Below are 20,762 nucleotides of genomic sequence, written 5' to 3' on the forward strand. Positions count from 1 at the left end.
ACGGCAAGAAGTAAGAGCAAGCAGTTCAGTTGTTCTTCTGTGGCCACAACCAGACATATGAGGGAAGGTGAGATCCTCTACACAAGCATAGTCTTACCTGCCTTCTTTGATGAGCTCTTCAGCTGACTTTATCAGCTTATTAAGTTTCTTGACTTGTTTATAGTGTGCAAAACACCTTTTATGATCCTGGTCAAGTTTAAGACATTCACGAACTTCACTGTTCATGGATTAAAAAAAGGAAAATACTCCAAGTAAAAATAATCAATAAATGGTTTTTCATACTAAATATAGAAATCACAACAAAAGGTATTTTTTGTCTGTAACAATTAAAATATACTGACAATAATTTATCATACACTGTTATATACGACATTGTATTATGCACACACATTTATTAATTCTAGTTCAAATGACTTAAGTAGAGATATATAACAAACACTATTTTGCTTCTGCAAATGTAATACCCTATTTATTATTTCATGAAGTATGAAAAAGAACTAATGTGGAAGCAGAATAACTTAAGAGATAACACAAAATTATAGATATATAAAAAAGCCTTAACCATAATTTTATTAAAGTTAAAAAGAAAATGGGAGTATTCTCTTACTGCAAACAATAAAAAGATGAGGAGATGTGTATGTTACTAGAACTGACCTGAGAGATAGTTCATGGTCTCCTAGCTCATAGTACAGTGTGCTGATTTTATAAAATGCCTCAGTATTATCATTCTTCAATTTTGATGCAGCTTTTAAGTCACTTATCGCTTTCCTAGGTTCCCCTTCTTTTATAAAACATTCAGCTCGAAGTTCCCGTAATTCTGCATCCCAAACACAAACCTTGAGAAACAAAAGAACTAGACTTAAAGAAACAGTAAATTATGCACATTCATACTTGCACCTGATATATTTTATCTACATATTTATCAACATAAAACATCCTCAATTAATGTGATGACTCCTATATTGTAAGTAATATTAAAAAGTCTAATACAATTTAGATGTCACAAAAATAATGAGATGTGACAAAATAATTTCTCCACAGATGTCTTAAATAAATTCCAATGGGGTAAGGGATATATGTACTAACAAGGCCATTTCCCTACCCCTTTCAGTTATATAATTCTAAAACACTGAAAGTAAGAAAACATGGTATTTACTATGAGAAGGTGGTTCCCAGTGAAGTATATTTGATTTTTTTATATAAATTTATTTATTTTATTTAATTTTTTATTTTTGGCCGTGTTGGGTCTTCGTTGCTGCACATGGGCTTTTCTCCAGTTGCGGCGAGTGGGACCACTCTCTGCTGCGTTGTGCAGGCTTCTCATTGCGGTGGCCTCTCCTCTCCTATTGCGAAGCAAGGGCTCTAGGCACGTGGGCTTCAGTAGTTGTGATACGCGGGCTCTAGAGCACAGGCTCAGCAGTTGCGCACAAGCTCAGCTGCTCTGCAGCATGTGGGATCTTCTCAGACCAGGGCTCGAACCCGTGTCCCCTGCATTGGCAGGTGAATTCTTAACCACTGTGCCACCAGGGAAGCCCTACTGTATTTGATTTTGAAGAGAATATTTTCTAACTGGATTTTTGTAGTTAACAATTCTAATTTCTAGTCTCAAAAAATAAAATCTAGGCTCTAAATTCACAAAATATTTTTATTCTACCAGTAACTATATTAAATGATCTTTTAAAATATGTTACCTCTTTGAAATTAAATCCGCATATCACAAAAATAAAGAGAAAAACAATGTGAGAAGGCTGAAGCTTCACTGTTTCCATTTTATCAAAAAGTTGTCAATGTTTAGTACACCACTAGTATTCTTCAAAATGTAAACCCAAATGCTCACCAATAAGACCTGTGTAAGTGTCTTTATATATTTCTTAGAGCTGTATTAAAGTCATGTCAACTTTTCACAGAGTAAGATATCAAAATCAATATTGTATATAAACTAAATACAACAAGCTAGGTCAAGATGGATAGTCTCATTACTGGAAGGTGAAAATCATAAATTTATATTTCCTTGATAAAGCATTAACAAAATAATTTAGTAAACCGTGAATTCCACTGGACATCACACAATTTCCTCTATAAAACTATCAAAAAGTGGCCATTCTACATACATCGAGTTTATTGCCAAGATTAGACTACACAAAGTGCTATGAAAATGATAAATAAATATGAATTATGACTGCTTCCATTTGAATATTATTTTAGACTTCCTTCTGAAACCATTACATCCTTTGTCATTAAGTCCTTGCTGAGGCAGACTTAGACTTCCCTATCTAGAACCCTCTGGATCCTATCAACTCTTCATCTGCCTTCTTCCCTAGAAACTTCTCACTCTAAACACTCATCTTTCCTCCCAAACATCATTTTTCCTTTTTCTTCAACCAACTCTTTCATCTTTTACCCCATTAACTAACCCCTAGAGTTTTCTTGCCCTGCCCCCCCAAAATGCAAAATCAAACAGAAAACAGCAAAGCAGGGAATGTACAAAAATATGCAACTCCCACTCCATAGCACCTTCAGTATATTTACTGAAAATTTCAGTCCCAAATTTTGTTCTGTATAAACACCATCTTTCAATTAGGAGCTGAAAACCCCAGGGTCAATCTGATTTTATGCTATCTAGGTTTTTTGTGGTATATAACATGTCAAAGTATATACACATACCTTATAGTAAAAAGCAGTAAGTGTTAGGCATGTCAGCTGCAAGAGCAAAAAAAAAACTTACCTCTAAAACCTTATCAAGGAAGGTTATAGCAGCAATATAATCTGAACTTTCAAAAGCATCAAGTGCTTGTGAACGCAAATGCTGCATTTCATCAGATTTGATAAGTTGGGACTGGGCTTCTTTTTCTTCATTTTCACTTGGATTTGATTTGAGCTATAACAATAATAAGAAATTAAACAGGGTTTTCAATCTCTTGAGTGTAACAACCATAATATACAATGATCTGACCCTTCCAAACACTCAAGTTCATCGGGGGAAAGGGATAAGGAGACACTGGCACAACTGGCTTCTCCAATGACTCGTCCCCTGGTGCTGATCACTGTGGGAAGCAGCAGCAAAGGCATCCTTATTCCCACCAATACGGTGCACGAGAGCAAGCAGTGGAGCTAGAGTCAAAACAGTTGGGTCGCCAAAACTTCCCAGGAAGCAAATATATTTAGGAATGTGAAAAGGTAGAGAAGAATGAAGAAAAGCACCTTTCTCACTTTCTTATATATAGCTGCAGAAAAACTTGAGTTTTATGTGTTTTGCCTTCTAATTATATTTCTTAAGTTTTTTTTTTTTTTTTTTTTTTTTTTTTTGCGGTACACGGGCCTCTCACTGTTGTGGCCTCTCCCGTCGCGGAGCACAGGCTCCTCGGCCATGGCTCACGCGCCCAGCCACTCCGCGGCATGTGGGATCTTCCTGGACCGGGACACGAACCCGTGTCCCCTGCATCGGCAGGCAGACTCTCAACCACTGCGCCACCAGGGAAGCCCCTTAAGTATTTATTTTTAAGTATAAAATAATTTTATCACAATAATGAAGAGCATAGGGAAACTGAAGGAGAGGGCAGTTTTTTAGAGGTTATAAGATAAAAAGGATTTGATACCAGAGGGTTTGAGGTATAGTAAGAAAGGAAGACTTTACAGGGAAAAATAAGAGAGTAATATCTTATTTAAAAGGATTATGACATGATTTTAGGAGGTTCACACATTGACTCTTTTATTAAACATCTTTATCAAGGTATACTTTATATACCATAAAATTCACTCATTTTGACTGTGCAATTTCATGATTTTTAATAAACTTACAAAGTATGCAACCATTATCACAGTTTTAGACCATTTCTGCCACCTCAATAAAATCCCTTGTGTCTGCTTACAGTTCATTCCTGCCCCCAGGTTGGCCTCATATGCACAGTCAACTCTTAACAATTTCTTCCTCCAGATGGAAAAATCTTAAGCCTAACGGCACAGAAAAATTGGATGCCTACATTAAAAAGCTACTGATTTTGGGCTTCCCTGGTGGCGCAGTGGTTGAGAGCCCGCCTGCCAATGCAGGGGACACGGGTTCGTGCCCCGGTCCGGGAAGATCTCACATGCCGCAGAGCGGCTAGGCCCGTGAGCCATGGCCAATGGGCCTGCGCGTCCAGAGCCTGTGCTCTGCAACGGGAGAAGCCACAACAGTGAGAGGCCCGCGTACCGCAAAAAAAACATAAATAAAATAAATCAATAAAAAGCTACTGATTTTTTGGAAAGATTTTTCTTTAAGATTAGTTTCTATCTGATAATTCCTGAAATCTAATATTCCTACTAAGATGGGAATTGTAGTTAATGGGCTCCCGTTTTGGGTGAAGTACAGACACCAGTAGGTTATTTCTAGAAATACCTCCCCTTCGGTTGACCGATCACACTGCTTCCCCTTCAGTGGACTCATGTTTTAAAAACACTCCCAGTAGCTACCTGGTAGAAGAGAATACTCCGAATGAGAAAACTTAGGAATATTAGTTCTTGGTGAAGGGACTGTATTTCTCCATTTTGTTTTTTGGATATTTTAGGTATTCTTTTCTGTCTGTTTAATCTTTGGCTTTTGAAGGAATGGCTAGGACTCCAAGCATTCATAGGTCACTGGGAAATGGCAACCTTAGCTCACTATGGAGGAGGATTTTCCCTGCATGACTGAATTTACAAGTTGAAGGAAGCTACTTTGGGCTATGGAATACCTGTCTTTACTTTAGCATCCTCGGGGTAGTCTTGAATATTTTTAATAAACCACGCTGGAAGGAGTATAAGTGTGTATGTGCTGTCACTTTGCTCTGGGTAAAAGTAGATGTTTAGTGATAACTTGTTTCCACAATGATAATGATGATGATGATGATGATGATGATGTGTCAGGTATCCAGCATTATAATTCAACATCTGTATACACTACCAAGTGATCACTCCCACAAGTCTAGTTACCATTCATCATTATACAGCTGACCCCCTTCACCCATTATACCCAACTCCCAACCCCCGTCCCCTCCAGTAACCACTAATCTATTCTCTGCAACTATGAATAAATTTCATTTTGTTTGTTCATTTGTTTGTCTTTTTAGATTCCACATAAGTGAAATCATACAGTATTTGTCTTTCTCCATCTGATTTATTTTACTTAGCCTAATACACTCAAGATCCATCCATATTGTCACAAATGGAAGGATTTCTTTTTTATAGCTGAATAGTATTCCACTGCATATACATACTACATCTTATTTTTTTATTATTTTTTATTTTTTTGCAGTACACAGGCCTCTCACTGTTGTGGCCCCTCCCGTTGTGGAACACAGGCTCCAGACGCGCAGGCTCAGTGGCCATGGCTCATGGGCCTAGCCGCTCCGTGGCATGTGGGATCTTCCCAGACCGGGGCACAAACCCGTGTCCCCTGCATCGGCAGGCGAACTCTCAACCACTGCGCCACCAGGGAAGCCCCTACACCTTATTTGTTCATCCATCAATGGACACTTAGGTTGTTTCCATATCTTGGCTATTGTAAATAATGCTGCAGTGGACATAGAGGGGGGCATATATATTGGTAAGTTGTTTCCTATATGTACACTACTGCCCCCTTTTGGACAGAATGTATTAGAGACTGCCTCTTCTGGATGGAATTTGCATCTTTTCTCTCCCAAACTTTTACAGTCTATTCTCTTCAACACAATCTTTCTTGTAGGAAGGTGAGGGAGGGGAAGGCCCTAAACCTCGAGGGTGAGAATGGAGGGCTCAGCCTCACTCCATGGTCAAATAATGGGAATGGGAAAGAAGGAGTGAGCTCTGGTCATCTGGGCTTCTTTGGGGTTGGGAGGGAAAAGGAGAAGAGGGGGAGAGTCTTCCAGGGAGGTAAGAAAGGAGTCTGAGGAACAAACTAAGGGCATATAACTCAGGAGAGTTTCAAAGAGGGTTAAGTGAGATGAAGCTTTTCACTCTTATCCCAAGGTTGCTGACTCCTCCCAACTGCCCTCTCATGTTCTGCGATACTTCCCCGTGGAGAGTGAGCCCTACTGATATTTCCCTCCCTCCTTTTGTCATGTTTCTTGATATCCCTTCTTTTCTTTGGTGCTTTACATTTCTGACTCTTTCAGCCAAACCTCTATCTGTAACAGTACTTTATTTCTTATTAACCACAGTCACTATCTTTTGGAGAAAAAATCGTAATAATGAACATAGATGCAAAAATCGTCCACAAAATGCTAGCAAACTGATTCCACACACTGAAAGGCTCATACACCATGATCAAGTGGGGTTTATTCCAGGGATGCAAGGAGTTTTCAACATCTGCAAATCAACACAATATACCACATTGACAAGTTAAAGAATAAAAACTATATGATCATCTCAATAGATACAGAAAAGATAAAATTCAACATCCACTTGTGATTAAAAAAACTCTTCAGAAAGTGGGCATAGAGGGAACATACCTCAACATAATAAAGGTCACACATGACAAACCCACAGCCAACATCACACGCAATGGTGAAAAGCTGAAAGCATTTCCTCTCAGATTGGGAACAAGACAAGGATGTCCACTCTCACCACTTTTATTCAAGTCCTAACCACAGCAATCAGAGAAAAAAAACAAATAGAAGGAATCCAAAATGGAAAAGAAGAAGTAAAACTGTTGCAGACAACATGAGGCTATACATAGAAAATCCTACAGATGCTACCAGAAAACTACTAGAGCTCATCAATGAATTTGGTAAAGTTACTGGATACAAGATTAATATAAATAAATCTGTTGAATTTCTATATACTAGCAATGAAATATCAGAAACAGAAATTAAGGAAACAATCCCATTAACTATCACATCAAAAAGAATAAAATATCTAGGAATAACCCTACCTAAAGAGGCAACAGACCTGTACTCTGAGAACTCTAAGATGTTAGTGAAAGAAACTGAAGACAACATAGATGGAAATATACACCAAGTTCTTGGACTGGAAGAATTAACATGGTTAAAACAACCATAGAACCCAAGGCAATCTACAGATTCAATGCAACCCCTATCAAATTACCAATGGTATTTTTCACAGAACTAGAACAAAAATTTTTTTAATTTGTATAGAAACACAAAAAACCTCGAATAACCAAAACAATCTTGAGAGAGAACGGAGCTGGAGGAATCACACTCCCTAACTTCAGACTATATTAAAAAACTACAGTAATTAAAACAGTGTGGTACTGGCACAAAAAACAGAAATAGAGATCAATGGAACAAGATAGAAAGCCCAGAAATAAACCCATGCACTTATGGTCAATTAATCTACAACAAAGGAGGCAAGAATATACAATGGAGAAAAGACAGCCTCTTCAATAAGTGGTGCTGGGAAAACTGGACAGCTACATGTAAAAGACTGAAATTAGAACATTCCCTAACACTAAATACAAAAATAAACTCAAAATGGATTAAAGACCTAAATGTGAGACCAGATACTATAAAACTCCTGGAGGAAAATGGAGGCAAAACACTCCTTGACATAAATTCCAGCAATACTTCTTGGATCCATCTCCCAGAGTAATGGTAATAAAAACAAAAATAAACAAAAGGAACTCAATTAAACTTAAAAGCTTTTGCACAGCAAAGGAAACCACAAACAAAATGAAAAGACAACCAGCAGACTGGAGGAAAATATTTGCAAATGATGCTACAGACAGGGTATTAATTTCTAAAATGTACAAACAGTTCATACAGCTTAATATGAAAAAAACCAAACAACCCAATGAAAAATGGGCAGAAGACCTAAACAGACATTTCTCCAAAGAAGACATACAGATGCTCAACAGGCACATGAAAGGGTGCTCAACATCACTAATTATTAAAGAAATGCAAACCAAAACTACCATAAGGTATCACTTCACACCAGTCAGAATGGTCAACATTAAGAAGCCTACAAACAATAAATGCTGGAGAGGGTGTGGAGAAAAAGCAATCCTCCTACAAAGTTGGTGGGGATGCAAATTGGTGCAGCCCACTATGAAGAACAGTATGGAGGTTCCTTAAAAAACTAAAAACAGAGTTATCACATGATCCTGCAATCCCACTCCTGGGCATATACCCAGAGAAAACCCTACTCGAAAAGATACATGCATCCAAATATCCACAGCAGCATTGTTTATAATAGCCAAGAAATGGAAGCAACCTAAATGTCCCTCAGCAGATGAATGGATAAAACAGATGTGGTGTGGAGATACACACACACACACACACACACACACACACACACACACACACAAAGAATACTACTCAGCCATTAAAAGGACTGAAATCGGGTCATTTGTAGAGACGTGGAAGGACCTAGAGACTGTCTTACAGAGTGAAGGAAGTCAGAAAGAGAAAAATGAATATCATATATTAATGCATATATGTGGAATCTGAAATAATTGGTATAGACGATCTTATTTACAAAGCAGAAATAGAGACAAAGATACAGAGAACAAATGTATGGATACCAAGGGGGAAGGGGGGTGAATTGGCAAATTGGGATTGACATATATACACTATTGATAATGTGTATAAAATAGGTAACTAGGGGACAACTTCAATATGGCGGAGGAGTAAGACGTAGAAATCACCTTCTTCCCCACAAATACATCAAAACTATACCTACATGTGGAACAACTCCTACAGAACACCTACTGAACACTGGCAGAAGACCTCAGACTTCCCAAAAGGCAAGAAACTCCCCACATACCTGGGTAGGGCAAAAGAAAAAAGAAAAAACAGAGACAAAAGAATAGGAACGAGACCTGCACCTCTGGGAGGGAGCTGTGGAGGAAAAGTTTCCACACACTAGGAAGACCCTTCAGTGGCGGAGACAGGAGGAGGGCGGGGGGAAGCTTCGGAGCTACGGAGGAGAGCACAGCAACAGGGGTGCAGAGGGCAAAGCGGAGAGATTCCCGCACAGAGGATTGGTGCCAACCAGCACTCACCAGCCTGAGAGGCTTGTCTGCTCACCTGCTGGGGCGGGCGGGGGCTGGGAGCTGAGGCTCGGGCTTCAGAGGTCAGATCCCAGAGAGAGGACTGGGGGTGGCTGCATGAACACAGCCTGAAGGGGGCTAGTGTGCCACAGCTAGCAGGGAGGGAGTCCAGGAAAAAGTCTGGACCTGCCTAACAGGCAAGAGACCACTGTTTCAGAGTGCACAAGGCGAGCAGATTCAGAGCACCACCTAAACGAGCTCCAGAGACGGGCGTGAGCTGCAGCTACCAGCACGGACCCCAGAGACAGGCATGAAATGCTAAGGCTGCTGCTGCCGCCACCAAGAAGCCTGTGTGAAGCACAGGTCACTGTCCACACCTCCCGTCTCGGTAGCCTGTGCGGCCCGCCACTGCCAGGGTCCCGTGATCCAGGGACAACTTCCCCGGGAGAACACATGGTGCGCCTCAGGCTGGTGCAACGTCACTCTGGCCTCTGTTGCTGCAGGCTTGCCCCGCATTCCATATCCCTCCCTGCCCCCCTCGGCCTGAGTGAGCCAGAGCCCCCTAATCAACCACTATTTTAACCCCATCCTGTCTGGGTGGGGAACAAACACCCTCAGGCGACCTACACGCAGAGGCGGGGCCAAATCCAAAGCTGAACCCTAGGAGCTGTGTCAACAAAGAAGAGAAAGGGAAATTTCTCCATGGAGCCTCAGGAGCAGTGGATTAAATCTCCACAATCAACTTGACGTACCCTGCATCTGTGGAATACCTGAATGAACAACAAATCATCCCAAAATTGAGGCGGTGGACTTTGGGAGCAACTTTAGACTAGGGGTTTGCTTTCTGCATCTATTTGGTTTCTGGTTTTATGTTTATCTTATTTAGTATTTAGAGCTTATTATCATTGGTAGATATGTTTATTGATTTGGTTGCTCTCTTCCTTTTTTTTAATATACATTTTTTTTCCCTTTTTCTCTTTTTGTGAGTGTGTATGGGGATGCTTCTTTGTGTCATTTTCTCTGTATAGCTTTGCTTTTGCCATTTGTCATAGGGTTCTGACTGTCCATTTTTAGTTGTTGTTGTTTGGGGTTTTTTTAGTATAGTTTTTAGCACTTGTTATCTTTGGTAGATTTGTTTGTTGGTTTCGTTGGTCACTTTTTTCTTTTTTTTATTACATTTTATGTTTTCATTTTTCTTAATTTTTTTCTATTTTAATACCTTTATTTTATTTATTTTTTCTTTCTTCCTTTCTTCTTTTTTCTCCCTTTTCTTCTGAGCCGTGTGGCTGACAGGGTCTTGGTGCTCTGGCCAGGTGTCAGGCGTGAGCCTCTGAGGTGGGAGAGCTGAGTTCAAGGCATTGGTCCCCAGGAGACGTCCCAACCCCACGTAACACCAAACAGCGAAAGCTCTACCAGAGATCTCCGTCTCAACGCTAAAACCCAGCTCCACTCAACGACCAGCAAGCTCCAGTGCTGGACACCCTATGCCGAACAACTAGCAAGACAGGAACACAAGCCAACCATTAACAGAGAGGCTGCCTAAAATCATAAGTTCACAGACACCCCAAAACACACCACTGGATATGGTCCTGGCTCACCAGAAAGACAAGATCCAGCCTCATCCACCAGAACACAGGCACCACTCTCTTCCACCAGAAAGCCTACACAACCCACTGAACCAACCTTACCCACTGGGAGCAAAAACCAAATACAACAGGAACTACAAACCTGCAGCCTGCAAAAAGGAAACCCCAAACACACTGTTAAACAAAATGAGCAGACAGAGAAATACACAGCAGATGAAGGAACAGGGTAAAAACCCACCAGACCAAACAAATGAAGAGGAAATAGGCAGTCTACCTGAAAAAGAATTCAGAGTAATGACAGTAAAGATAATTCAAAATCTTGGAAATAGAAAGGAGAAAATACAAGAAATGTTTAACAAGGACCTAGAAGAACTAAAGATCAAACAAACAATGAAGAACACAATAAATGAAACTAAAAATTCTCTAGAAGGAATCAACAGAATAACTGAGGCTGAAGAATGGATGAGTGACCTGGAAGATAAAATAGTGGAAATAACTACCACAGAGCAGAATAAAGAAAAAAGAATGAAAAGAATTGAGGACAGACTCAGAGACCTCTGGGACAAGAGAAACACACCAACATTCCAATTATAGGGGTCCCAGAAGAAGAAGGGGAAAAAAAAGGGACTCAGAAAATATGTGAAGAGATTATAGTTGAAAACTTCCGTAATATGGGTAAGGAAATAGTCAATCAAGTCCAGGAAGCGCAGAGAGTCCCATACAGGATAAATCAAAGGAGAAACATGCCAAGACACATATTAATCAAACTATCAAAAATTAAACACACACAAAAAATATTGAAAGCAGCAACGGAAAAGCAACAATTATCATACACGGGAATCCCCGTAAGGTTAACAGGTGATCTTTCAGCAGAAACTCTGGAAGCCAGAAGGGACTGGCAGGACATATTTAAACTGATGAAAGGGGAAAACCTACAACCAAGATTACTCTACCCAGCAAGGATCTCATTCAGATTCGACAGAGAAATTAAAACCTTTACAGACAAGCAAAAGCTAAGAGAATTCAGCACCAATAAACCAGCTCTACAGTAAATGCTAAAGGAACTTCTCTAGGCAGGAAACACAAGAAAAGGAAAAGACTTACAATAACAAACCCAAAACAATTAAGAAAATGGTACAAGGAACATACATATCGATAAGCACCTTAAACGTAAATGGATTAAATGCTCAAACCAAAAGACACAGACTGGCTGAATGGACACAAAAATAAGACCCATACATACGCTGTCTACAAGAGACCCGCTTCAGACCTAGGGACACGTACAGACTGAAAGTGAGGGGACGGAAAATGATACTCCATGGAAATCAAAATAAAGCTGGAGTAGCAATTCTCATATCAGACAAAATAGACTTTAAAATAAAGACTATTACAAGAGACAAAAAAGGACACTACATAATGATCAAGGGGTCAATCCAAGAAGAAGATATAACAACTGTAAATATTTATGCGCCCAACATAGGAGCACCTCAATACATTAAAGCACATGCTAACAGCCATAAAAGAGGAAATCAACAATAACACAATCATAGTAGGGAACTTTCTAACACCCCACTTTCATCAGTGGACAGATCATCCAAAATGAAAATATATAAGGACACACAAGCTTAAATGATAAATTAAACAAGATGGACTTAATTGATATTTATAGGACATTCCATCCAAAAACTGCAGATTATACTTTCTTCTCAAGTGCTCATGGAATATTCTCCAGGATAGATCATATCTTGGGTCACAAATCAAGCCTTGGTAAATTTAAGAAAATTGAATCGTATCAAGTATCTTATCTGACTACAACGCTATGAGACTAGATATCAATTACAGGAAAAAATCTGTAAAAAATACAAACACATGGAGGCTAAACAATACACTACTAAATAACCAACAGATCACTGAAGAAATCAAAGAGGAAATCAAAAAATACCTAGAAACAAATGACAATGAAAACATGATGACCGAAAACATGATGACCCAAAACCTATGGGATGCAGCAAAAGCACTTCTAAGAGGGAAGTTTATAGCAATACAACCCTGTCTCAAAAAACAAGAAACATCTGAAATAAAAAAGCCTAACCTTACATCTAAAGCAGTTAGAGAAAGAAGAACAAAAAGCCCCCCAAGTTAACAGAAGGAAAGAAATCATAAACATCAGGTCAGAATTAAGTGAAAAAGAAATGAAGGAAACGATAGCAAAGATCAATACTACTAAAAGCTGGTTCTGATAAGATAAACAAAATTGATAAACCATTAGCCAGACTCATCAAGAAAAAAAAGGGAAAAGACTTAAATCAATAGAATTAGAAATGAAAAAGGAGAAGTAACAACTGACACTGCAGAAATACAAAGTATCATGAGAGATTACTACAAGCAACCATGTGCCAATAAAATGGACAACCTGGAAGGAATGGACAAATTCTTAGAAATGCACAACCTTATGAGACTGAACCAGGAAAAAATAGAAAATATGAACAGACCAATCACAAGCACTGATATTGAAACTGTGATTAAAAATCTTCAAACAAGCAAAAGCCCAGGACCAGATGGCTTCACAGGCGAATTCTATCAAACATTTAGAGAAGAGATAACACCTATCCTTCTCAAACTCTTCCAAATATAGGCAAGAAACTCATTCTACGGGGCCAAACTCATTCTATGAGGCCATCATCACCCTGATACCAAAACCAGACAAAGATGTCACAAAGAAAGAAAACTACAGGCCAATATCACTGATGAACATAGATGCAAAAATCCTCAACAAACTACAGGCAAGCAGAATCCAACAGCACATTAAGAGCATCATACACCATGATCAAGTGGCGTTTATCCCAGTAATGCAAGGATTCTTCAATATATGCAAATCAAGCAATGTGATACACCATATTAACAAACTGAAGGAGAAAAACCATATGATCATCTCAATAGATGCAGAGAAAGCTATCAACAAAATTCAACACCCATTTATGATAAAAACCTTCCAGTAAGTAGGCATAGAGGAAACTTACCTCAACATAATAAATGCCATATATGACAAACACACAGCCAACATCGTCCTCAATGGTGAAAAACTGAAACCATTTCCACTAAGATCAGGAACAAGACAAGGTTTCCCACTCTCACTACTATTATTCAACATAGTTTTGGAAGTTTTAGCCACAGCAATCAGAGAAGAAAAAGAAATAAAAGGAATCCAAGGAAAAGAAGATGTAAAGCTGTCACTGTTTGCAGATGACACAATACTATACATAGAGAATCCTAAAGATGCTACCAGAAAACTACTGGAGCTAATCAATGAATTTGGTAAAAGTAGCAGGATACAAAATTAATGCTCAGAAATCTCTGGCATTCCTATACACTAATGATGAAAACTCTGAAAGTGAAATTAAGAAAACACTCCCACTGACCACTGCAACAAAAAAAATAAAATAACTAGGAATAAAGTTACAAAAGGAGACAAAAGACCTGTATGCAGAAAATTATAAGACACTGATAAAGTAAATTAAAGATGATACAAATAGATGGAGAGATATACCATGTACTTGGATTGGAAGAATCAACATTCTGAAAATGACTGAACTACCCAAAGCAATCTACAGACTCAATGCAATCCCTATCAAACTACCACTGGCATTTTTCACAGAACTAGAACAGAAAATCTCACAATCTGTATGTAAACACAAAAGACCACGAATAGCCAAAGCAATCTTGAGAAAGAAATATGGAGCTGGAGGAATCAGGCTCCCAGACTGCAGACTATACTACAAAGCTACAGTAATCAAGACAGTATGGTACTGGCACAAAAACAGAAATAGAGATCAATGGAACAGGATAGAAAGTCCAGAGATAAACCCATGCACCTATGGTCACCTTATCTTTGATAAAGGAGGCAAGAATATACAGTGGAGAAAAGACAGCCTCTTCAATAAGTGGTGCTGGGAAAACTGGACAGCTACATGTAAAAGAATGAAATTAGAACACTCCCTAACACCAAACACAAAAATAAACTCAAAATGGATTAAAGACCTAAATGTAAGGCCAGACACTATAAAACTCTTAGAGGAAAACATAGGCAGAACACTCTATGACATAAATCACAGCAAGATCCTTTTTGACCCACCGCCTAGAGAAATGGAAATAAAAACAAAAATAAACAAATGGGACCTAATGAAACTTAAAAGCTTTTGCACAGCAAAGTAAACAATAAACAAGATGAGAAGACAACCCTCAGAATGGGAGAAAATATTTCCAAATGAGGCAACTGACAAAGGATTAATTTCCAAAATTTACAAGCAGCACATGCAGCTCAATATCAAAAAAACAAACAACCCAATCCAAAAATGGGCAGAAGACCTAAATAGACATTTCTCCAAAGAAGGTACACAGACTGCCAACAAACACATGAAAGGATGCTCAGCATCATTAATTATTAGAGAAATGCAAATCAAAACTACAACGAGATATCATCTCACACTGGTCAGAATGGCCATCATCAAAAAATCTACAAACAATAAATGCTGGAGAGGGTGTGGAGAAAAGGGAACCTGCTTGCACTGTTGGTGGGAATGTAAATTGATACAGCCACTATGGAGAACAGTATGGAGGTTCCTTAAAAGACTAAAAATAGAACCACCATACGACCCAGCAATCCCACCACTGGGCATATACCCTGAGAAAACCATTATTCAAAAAGAGTCATGTACCACAATGTTCATTGCAGCACTATTTACAACAGCCAGGTCATGGAAGCAACGTAAGTGTCCATCAACAGATGAATGGATAAAGAAGATGTGGCACATATACACAACGGAATATTACTGAGCCATAAAAAGAAAGGAAATTGAGTTATTTGTAGTGAGGTGGATGGACCTAGTGTCTGTCATAGAGAGTGAAGTAAGTCAGAAAGAGAAAAACAAATACCGTATGCTAACACATATATACGGAATCTAAGGGAAAAAAAAAAAAGGTCATGAAGAACCTAGGGGCAAGACGGGAATAAAGACGCAGACCTACTACAGAATGGACTTCAGGATATGCGGGGGGAAAGGGTAAGCTGGGACGAAGTGAGAGAGTGGCATGAACATATATACACTACCATATGTAAAATAGATAGCTAGTGGAAAGCAGCCGCATAGCACAGGGAGATCAGCTCGGTGCTTTGTGACCACCTAGAGGGGTGGGATAGGGAGGGTGGGAGGGAGACGCAAGAGGGAGGAGATATGGGGATATACGTATATGTATAGCTGATTCACTTTGTTATCCAGCAGAAACTAACAAACCATTGTAACGCAATTATACTTCAATAAAGATATTAAAAATAAATAAATAAAATAAAATAGATAACTAATGAGAACCTACTGTATAGCACAGGGAACTGTACTAAGTGCTCTGTGGTGACCTAAATAGGATGGAAATCCAAAAAAGAGGGGATATATGTATAGCTGATTCACTTTGCTGTACAGTATAAACACAACACTGTAAAGCAACTATACTGCAATAAAAATGTAAAATAAAACAAAAAAACAAAATGTGGTGTGCAGATATACATACACACACGCACACACACACAATGGAATATTACTCAGCCATAAAAAGAATGAAATAATGCCATCGGCAGCCACATGGATGGACCTAGAGGTTATCATACCAAGTGAAGTCAGAGAGAGAAAGACAAATATCATATGATACCACTTACATGTGGAATCTAAAAAAATGATACAAATGAACTTATTTAGAAGACAGAAATAGACTCACAGACATAGAAAACAAACTTATGGCTACCAAAGGGGATAGTGGTGGGAGGGGGGGATAAATTAGGAGTTTGGTATTCACATATACACACTACTATACATAAAACAGATAGACAACAAGGACCTACTGTATAGCACAGGGAACTATATTCAATATCTTGTAATAATTTATAACGGAAAAGAATCTGAAAAAGAATAGATTTTACACATGTATAACTTAATCACTTTGCTGTACAACTGAAACTAACATAATTTTGTAAATTAACTGTACTTCAATTATAAAGATGGTTATAAAAAAACAAAAACCCTGTAATAACTATGGGATGGGGACTTGAAAGAGGTAAGCTGCCCTCTAATCTACTCTACTCTAATCTAAATACACCCCTAATTTGGTACCTCAAGTGAAAACAGCAGGTTGTTTGACTTCTGAGATGCACCCCCCCTGGAATTTATTCCTTTGTGTCATCCCCTCCCCTAGAGTATGGGATAGAGCTGGTAACTCCTTTTAACAAACAGAACATGACAAAGGTGACAGGATGTCACTTCCCTGATTATGTACAAAACACTGTGACTTCCATCTTGCTGGCATTCTGTCTCTTGCTGGTAATCTCTTGCCTTCTCACTTGCTCACCTTGCTGATGCAAGCCTGCCAGGTAGTGAGATGCTTTATGGAGAGGCCCAGGTAAGAAAGAATCGAGGGAAGCCTCTGGTCAATAGCTTGGAAGAAACCAAAGTCAGTCTAACAGCTCAAGAGGAACCAGCAGTGACCAGGCAGAGACCCAGCCCCCTCCTCAGGGGACTCTCACTCACACACATTTCCAAAGCACAAATGACCAATAAAGCTGATGCTCTTAAAAAAAAAAACAAAACTCATCCTGCCAACAACCAAGTGAGTTTGGAAGCAATTCCTTCACCAACTAAGCCTTCAGATAACACTACAGCCCCATCTGTGAGAGATGCTAGAGCAGAGGACCCAACTAACCCTGTCCAAATTCCTGACCCCATGAACTGTGAGATCATAAATGCATGCTCTTCCTCCTTTAGGAAAGCCCTTTTTGACCCCAGACCCCCAACTCCCAGCTCAGTTAGGTAACTCTACTGGTATGTTCCCACAGGCTCAATCATAGTACTTATCATACGCTATCCTAAGAGACTAGTTTTCTTTGTCAGCAACCCTCTAACCCTACCGCTCTGACTTGCAAATATGCACTAAAACACTCACTGAACTAAGAAATGACCGTAGGCACTGGTTACAGGAGTCACTGATAGCTTGAAGACAAACTAAACCATCTAAGATCCTTTCCAGGACTACGACAACCAGTATGGACCTGAGGCAACCCTGTTTACAGGAGACCCTCTGGCAGCAGAGTAACCTGTACACTTAACAAATATGAAATTCTCACTGTAGCCCAGAAAGAGATTAAGCATATTCAAATTTCTATTCCAAGGTGTAAAATCTGTAACTGAATGTAGCTACCTGACTGTATATTGTTATTAGTAAGATGAAATCTTTATGGACTTTATAGACTGGTAAACTCTCTTAAATACCACAAAAAGCTCACTTAAGAACATAGAAAGAAAATAAATTATATATCATCTATATTCACAGATCATCAAAAAATAAAATATAAGAATTCTTTAATTGGCAAAGATAAAATATAGTCATAATATAAAATTTATCTTTTCAAACCATTTTATGGTACCAAACAATAAAGATTGGACCATGTCATCTCTTCAATTTCTATGCTTCACAATGAGGAAAATGAGGTCCTCAGAAGGTAAGAACTTCCCAAGGTCACTTTACAGTTCTCCTCCAAGAGGTAACGGATATTATCAGTTTCTTGCATATCTTTCCAAAGGCTTTTATCAATATACAAGCAAATACACATGTTTTCTCACTCTTTCTAATGCAAATATCAACAAATGTTCTACACCATGCAGAACATATACACACATTTCAGACCTGTGCCTACATTCCATAGGAATAGCCTGCAAACGATGCATACTGTGAAAAATTAATAAACAGATCCTCAAAGCCAAGGAAGAAGAGCCTAAGGCTTCAGGAGCCAGTTTACTTTTCTTTAATCATTTGTGTGCCTCAGTTAATCTTAAAGTCTTATTTTGCAGAGAAACAATTTTAGGCTTCTGATAACATTAGGAAGCCTCAAAATACCAACTGAAATAGGCATTCCTTTCATTTCTGGATTTCAAAAGTTCTCCATAATGGCCACTGGTATTCTAAACGGTCTTTAGTCAGGTTGGTCCATTTTGTTAGAAATGCACATGAGGAAGGACCATAGTTTTTAAACATGGGGGGGGGGCCCTCAAAATATTTGTGTATTGGGATCCCATTTCTCAGAGATTTTTTTCTTAGAGTAAAGGAGCAATTTTCAAACAGCTTAAACAGTTTACAGCTCAAACAGCTCAATTCAGACAGCTTGCAAGCTAATACCAGCCAATTCTAAGGAGATAGTTTGGTGTAGCTTGGTGTTGGAAGAGCCAGACCAAAGGCTTTTTCCATCCAGTTTCCAGAGAACAGCCCCTATTCCAAAGCAATGGGCCGATCGCTAAACTGGTTCAGGAGAAACAGCCCCTGTCTCCGAAGGAATGCGCGGAAGGCTAGCCAGCTTCAATAAAACAGTCTGATCTGAAAATCAGACCAAAATGCCAAATGAGTACTCTAATACAGAGCAAGGCCTTAACCAGTAAGACGAAACCTTAAAATAGATCCCAAATAAAGCCTGGAGAGCTTCAAATGCAAAGAGGGCATGAGCTGGGATCAATGAGAAAGATGTACCTTCAAATTCCAGGGTCAGTGAGAAAAGCAGTGAGCAACAATGAGCTCATTTATGGATAATGCACCTGTTTGCTTGCCAGCTCTGGAGCCACTGGGAGTCTTCTCTGATCCCAAAATGTTGACCTAAAACAAATAGATTGCCAAGTATTTCTCCAGCAAAGTTGTATTTATTCGGGATCAGCAAAGAACTGCAGTTTGGAGCCTGCGACCATGGCAAGCTATGTGCAACTCCCCAGACAGCAAGGGAAGGAGAGCACTTTTATAGAGGGGAAAAGAAAGTTGGGAGGGCTGTAGTAAACAGAGTCCGTGGCTTTTCATTCACTGAGTCCTTGCCAGGAAAGGAGAGGAAATAACCCAAATGTCTATCAACTGATGAACAGATGAATAAAATGCATCACACACATACCATGCAATACTCAGCAATTAAAAGAAATAGCTAAGTGATATATAATGCAACAGTCTGCGTGAATCTCCAGGGAATTATGCTGAATAAGAAAATTCCAAAAGGTTACATAACATTTGAGACCACATATGTAACATTTTTCAAACGTCAAAATTTAAGAAACAAGTAACAAATTAGTGGTTGCCAGGAGTTATGAATGAGGGACTGAAGCAGTATGGGAGGGGAGTGGGTGTGGTTATAAAAGGGCAACAGAAGGGATCCTTGTGGCAAGAGGACTGTTCAGTATCTTGACTGTGGTGATGGATACAGGAAAAAGTGTATAGAATTAAATACATATAGAGAAATGAATATTAGTAAGACTGAGGAATCTGAATAGACTGGTAGATTATATCAATGTCAATATCCTGGCTGTAATGCCATAATATAGTTTTAAAAGATGTTATCATTGGGAGAAACTGGGTAGTGAGTAAAGGGTACACAGGACCTCTATGTATTATTAATTACAATTACATGGGCATCTACAATTATCTCAATAAAGATTTCAATTAAAAGGAAAATATCATTCAATACAGATGCACATTCTCATGGAAGAATCCTATAACAATAATAGCAAGAGTGGTTTTAAGAACACACTAGCAGAAGCACGACTCTCAGAGGACAATCAAAAGTGTAAAGTTTCATGAAAGTCCCCTTCTTATTTCCGAGAGGTTTTAATATTGATGACAGAAAAGACATTAACTCAAGACATATCCACACTTTTCCAAAAGGATATATTCAATACCCAGTAAGGACTAATTTGTGATAAAGCTTTATTCTAAATTGTGGTATTTCTAAAAGGCTACTCTAGCCTTTGTAACTGGAAAAGAATTCTAAGTAATAGATTTAAGTATTTGTTTAAAAGAAGGAAATACATTCTTATGTTTTATCACTCATCCATTTAACAAATTTTTACACAACACTTGCTGGGTACAAAGGACCGGGGCTAGGGAAAGGTCACTCCAGCACTGTACCTCCCCATCACCTGTCCTTCAGCCTCCTCTCTAACACGTTCCCACGTAGCAAGGTAGATTAGATAAACAGAAAATGACATCGAACTTTATTAAGACCATGAGATAGTTTCTGATTCAATACAGTTAACTTCTAATGTATTCTGGATTTGTCTGCACCTGTCTGAATATTATGACAAAGGTTATGAAAACATTAAAAATTTTAGTTTTATTTTCATAGTGGTTATCATCACGGTAACTAAGCATTTTGATAAACTACAAAAATG

The 20,762-nt window shown here is 38.8% G+C and overlaps 1 protein-coding gene across 1 annotated transcript in view; it reads right to left on the reverse strand.

Moving 5' to 3' along the window:
• The window catches only part of DNAJC3 (DnaJ heat shock protein family (Hsp40) member C3), an 87,615-nt gene that overhangs the window by 35,358 nt on the left and 31,495 nt on the right, over positions 1-20,762 (reverse strand). Inside the window, exons 5-7 of the mRNA XM_082675939.1 lie at positions 2,726-2,878; positions 655-836; positions 98-217 (exon numbers count right to left, since the gene is read on the reverse strand). Coding sequence (XP_082532065.1) covers positions 98-217; positions 655-836; positions 2,726-2,878 — 455 coding nt within the window. The remainder of the gene's footprint in view (positions 1-97; positions 218-654; positions 837-2,725; positions 2,879-20,762) is intronic.

The sequence above is a fragment of the Grampus griseus genome (genome assembly GCF_964374135.1).
Source record: "Grampus griseus genome assembly, chromosome: 18".
NCBI classification, from domain to species: Eukaryota; Metazoa; Chordata; class Mammalia; order Artiodactyla; family Delphinidae; genus Grampus; species Grampus griseus.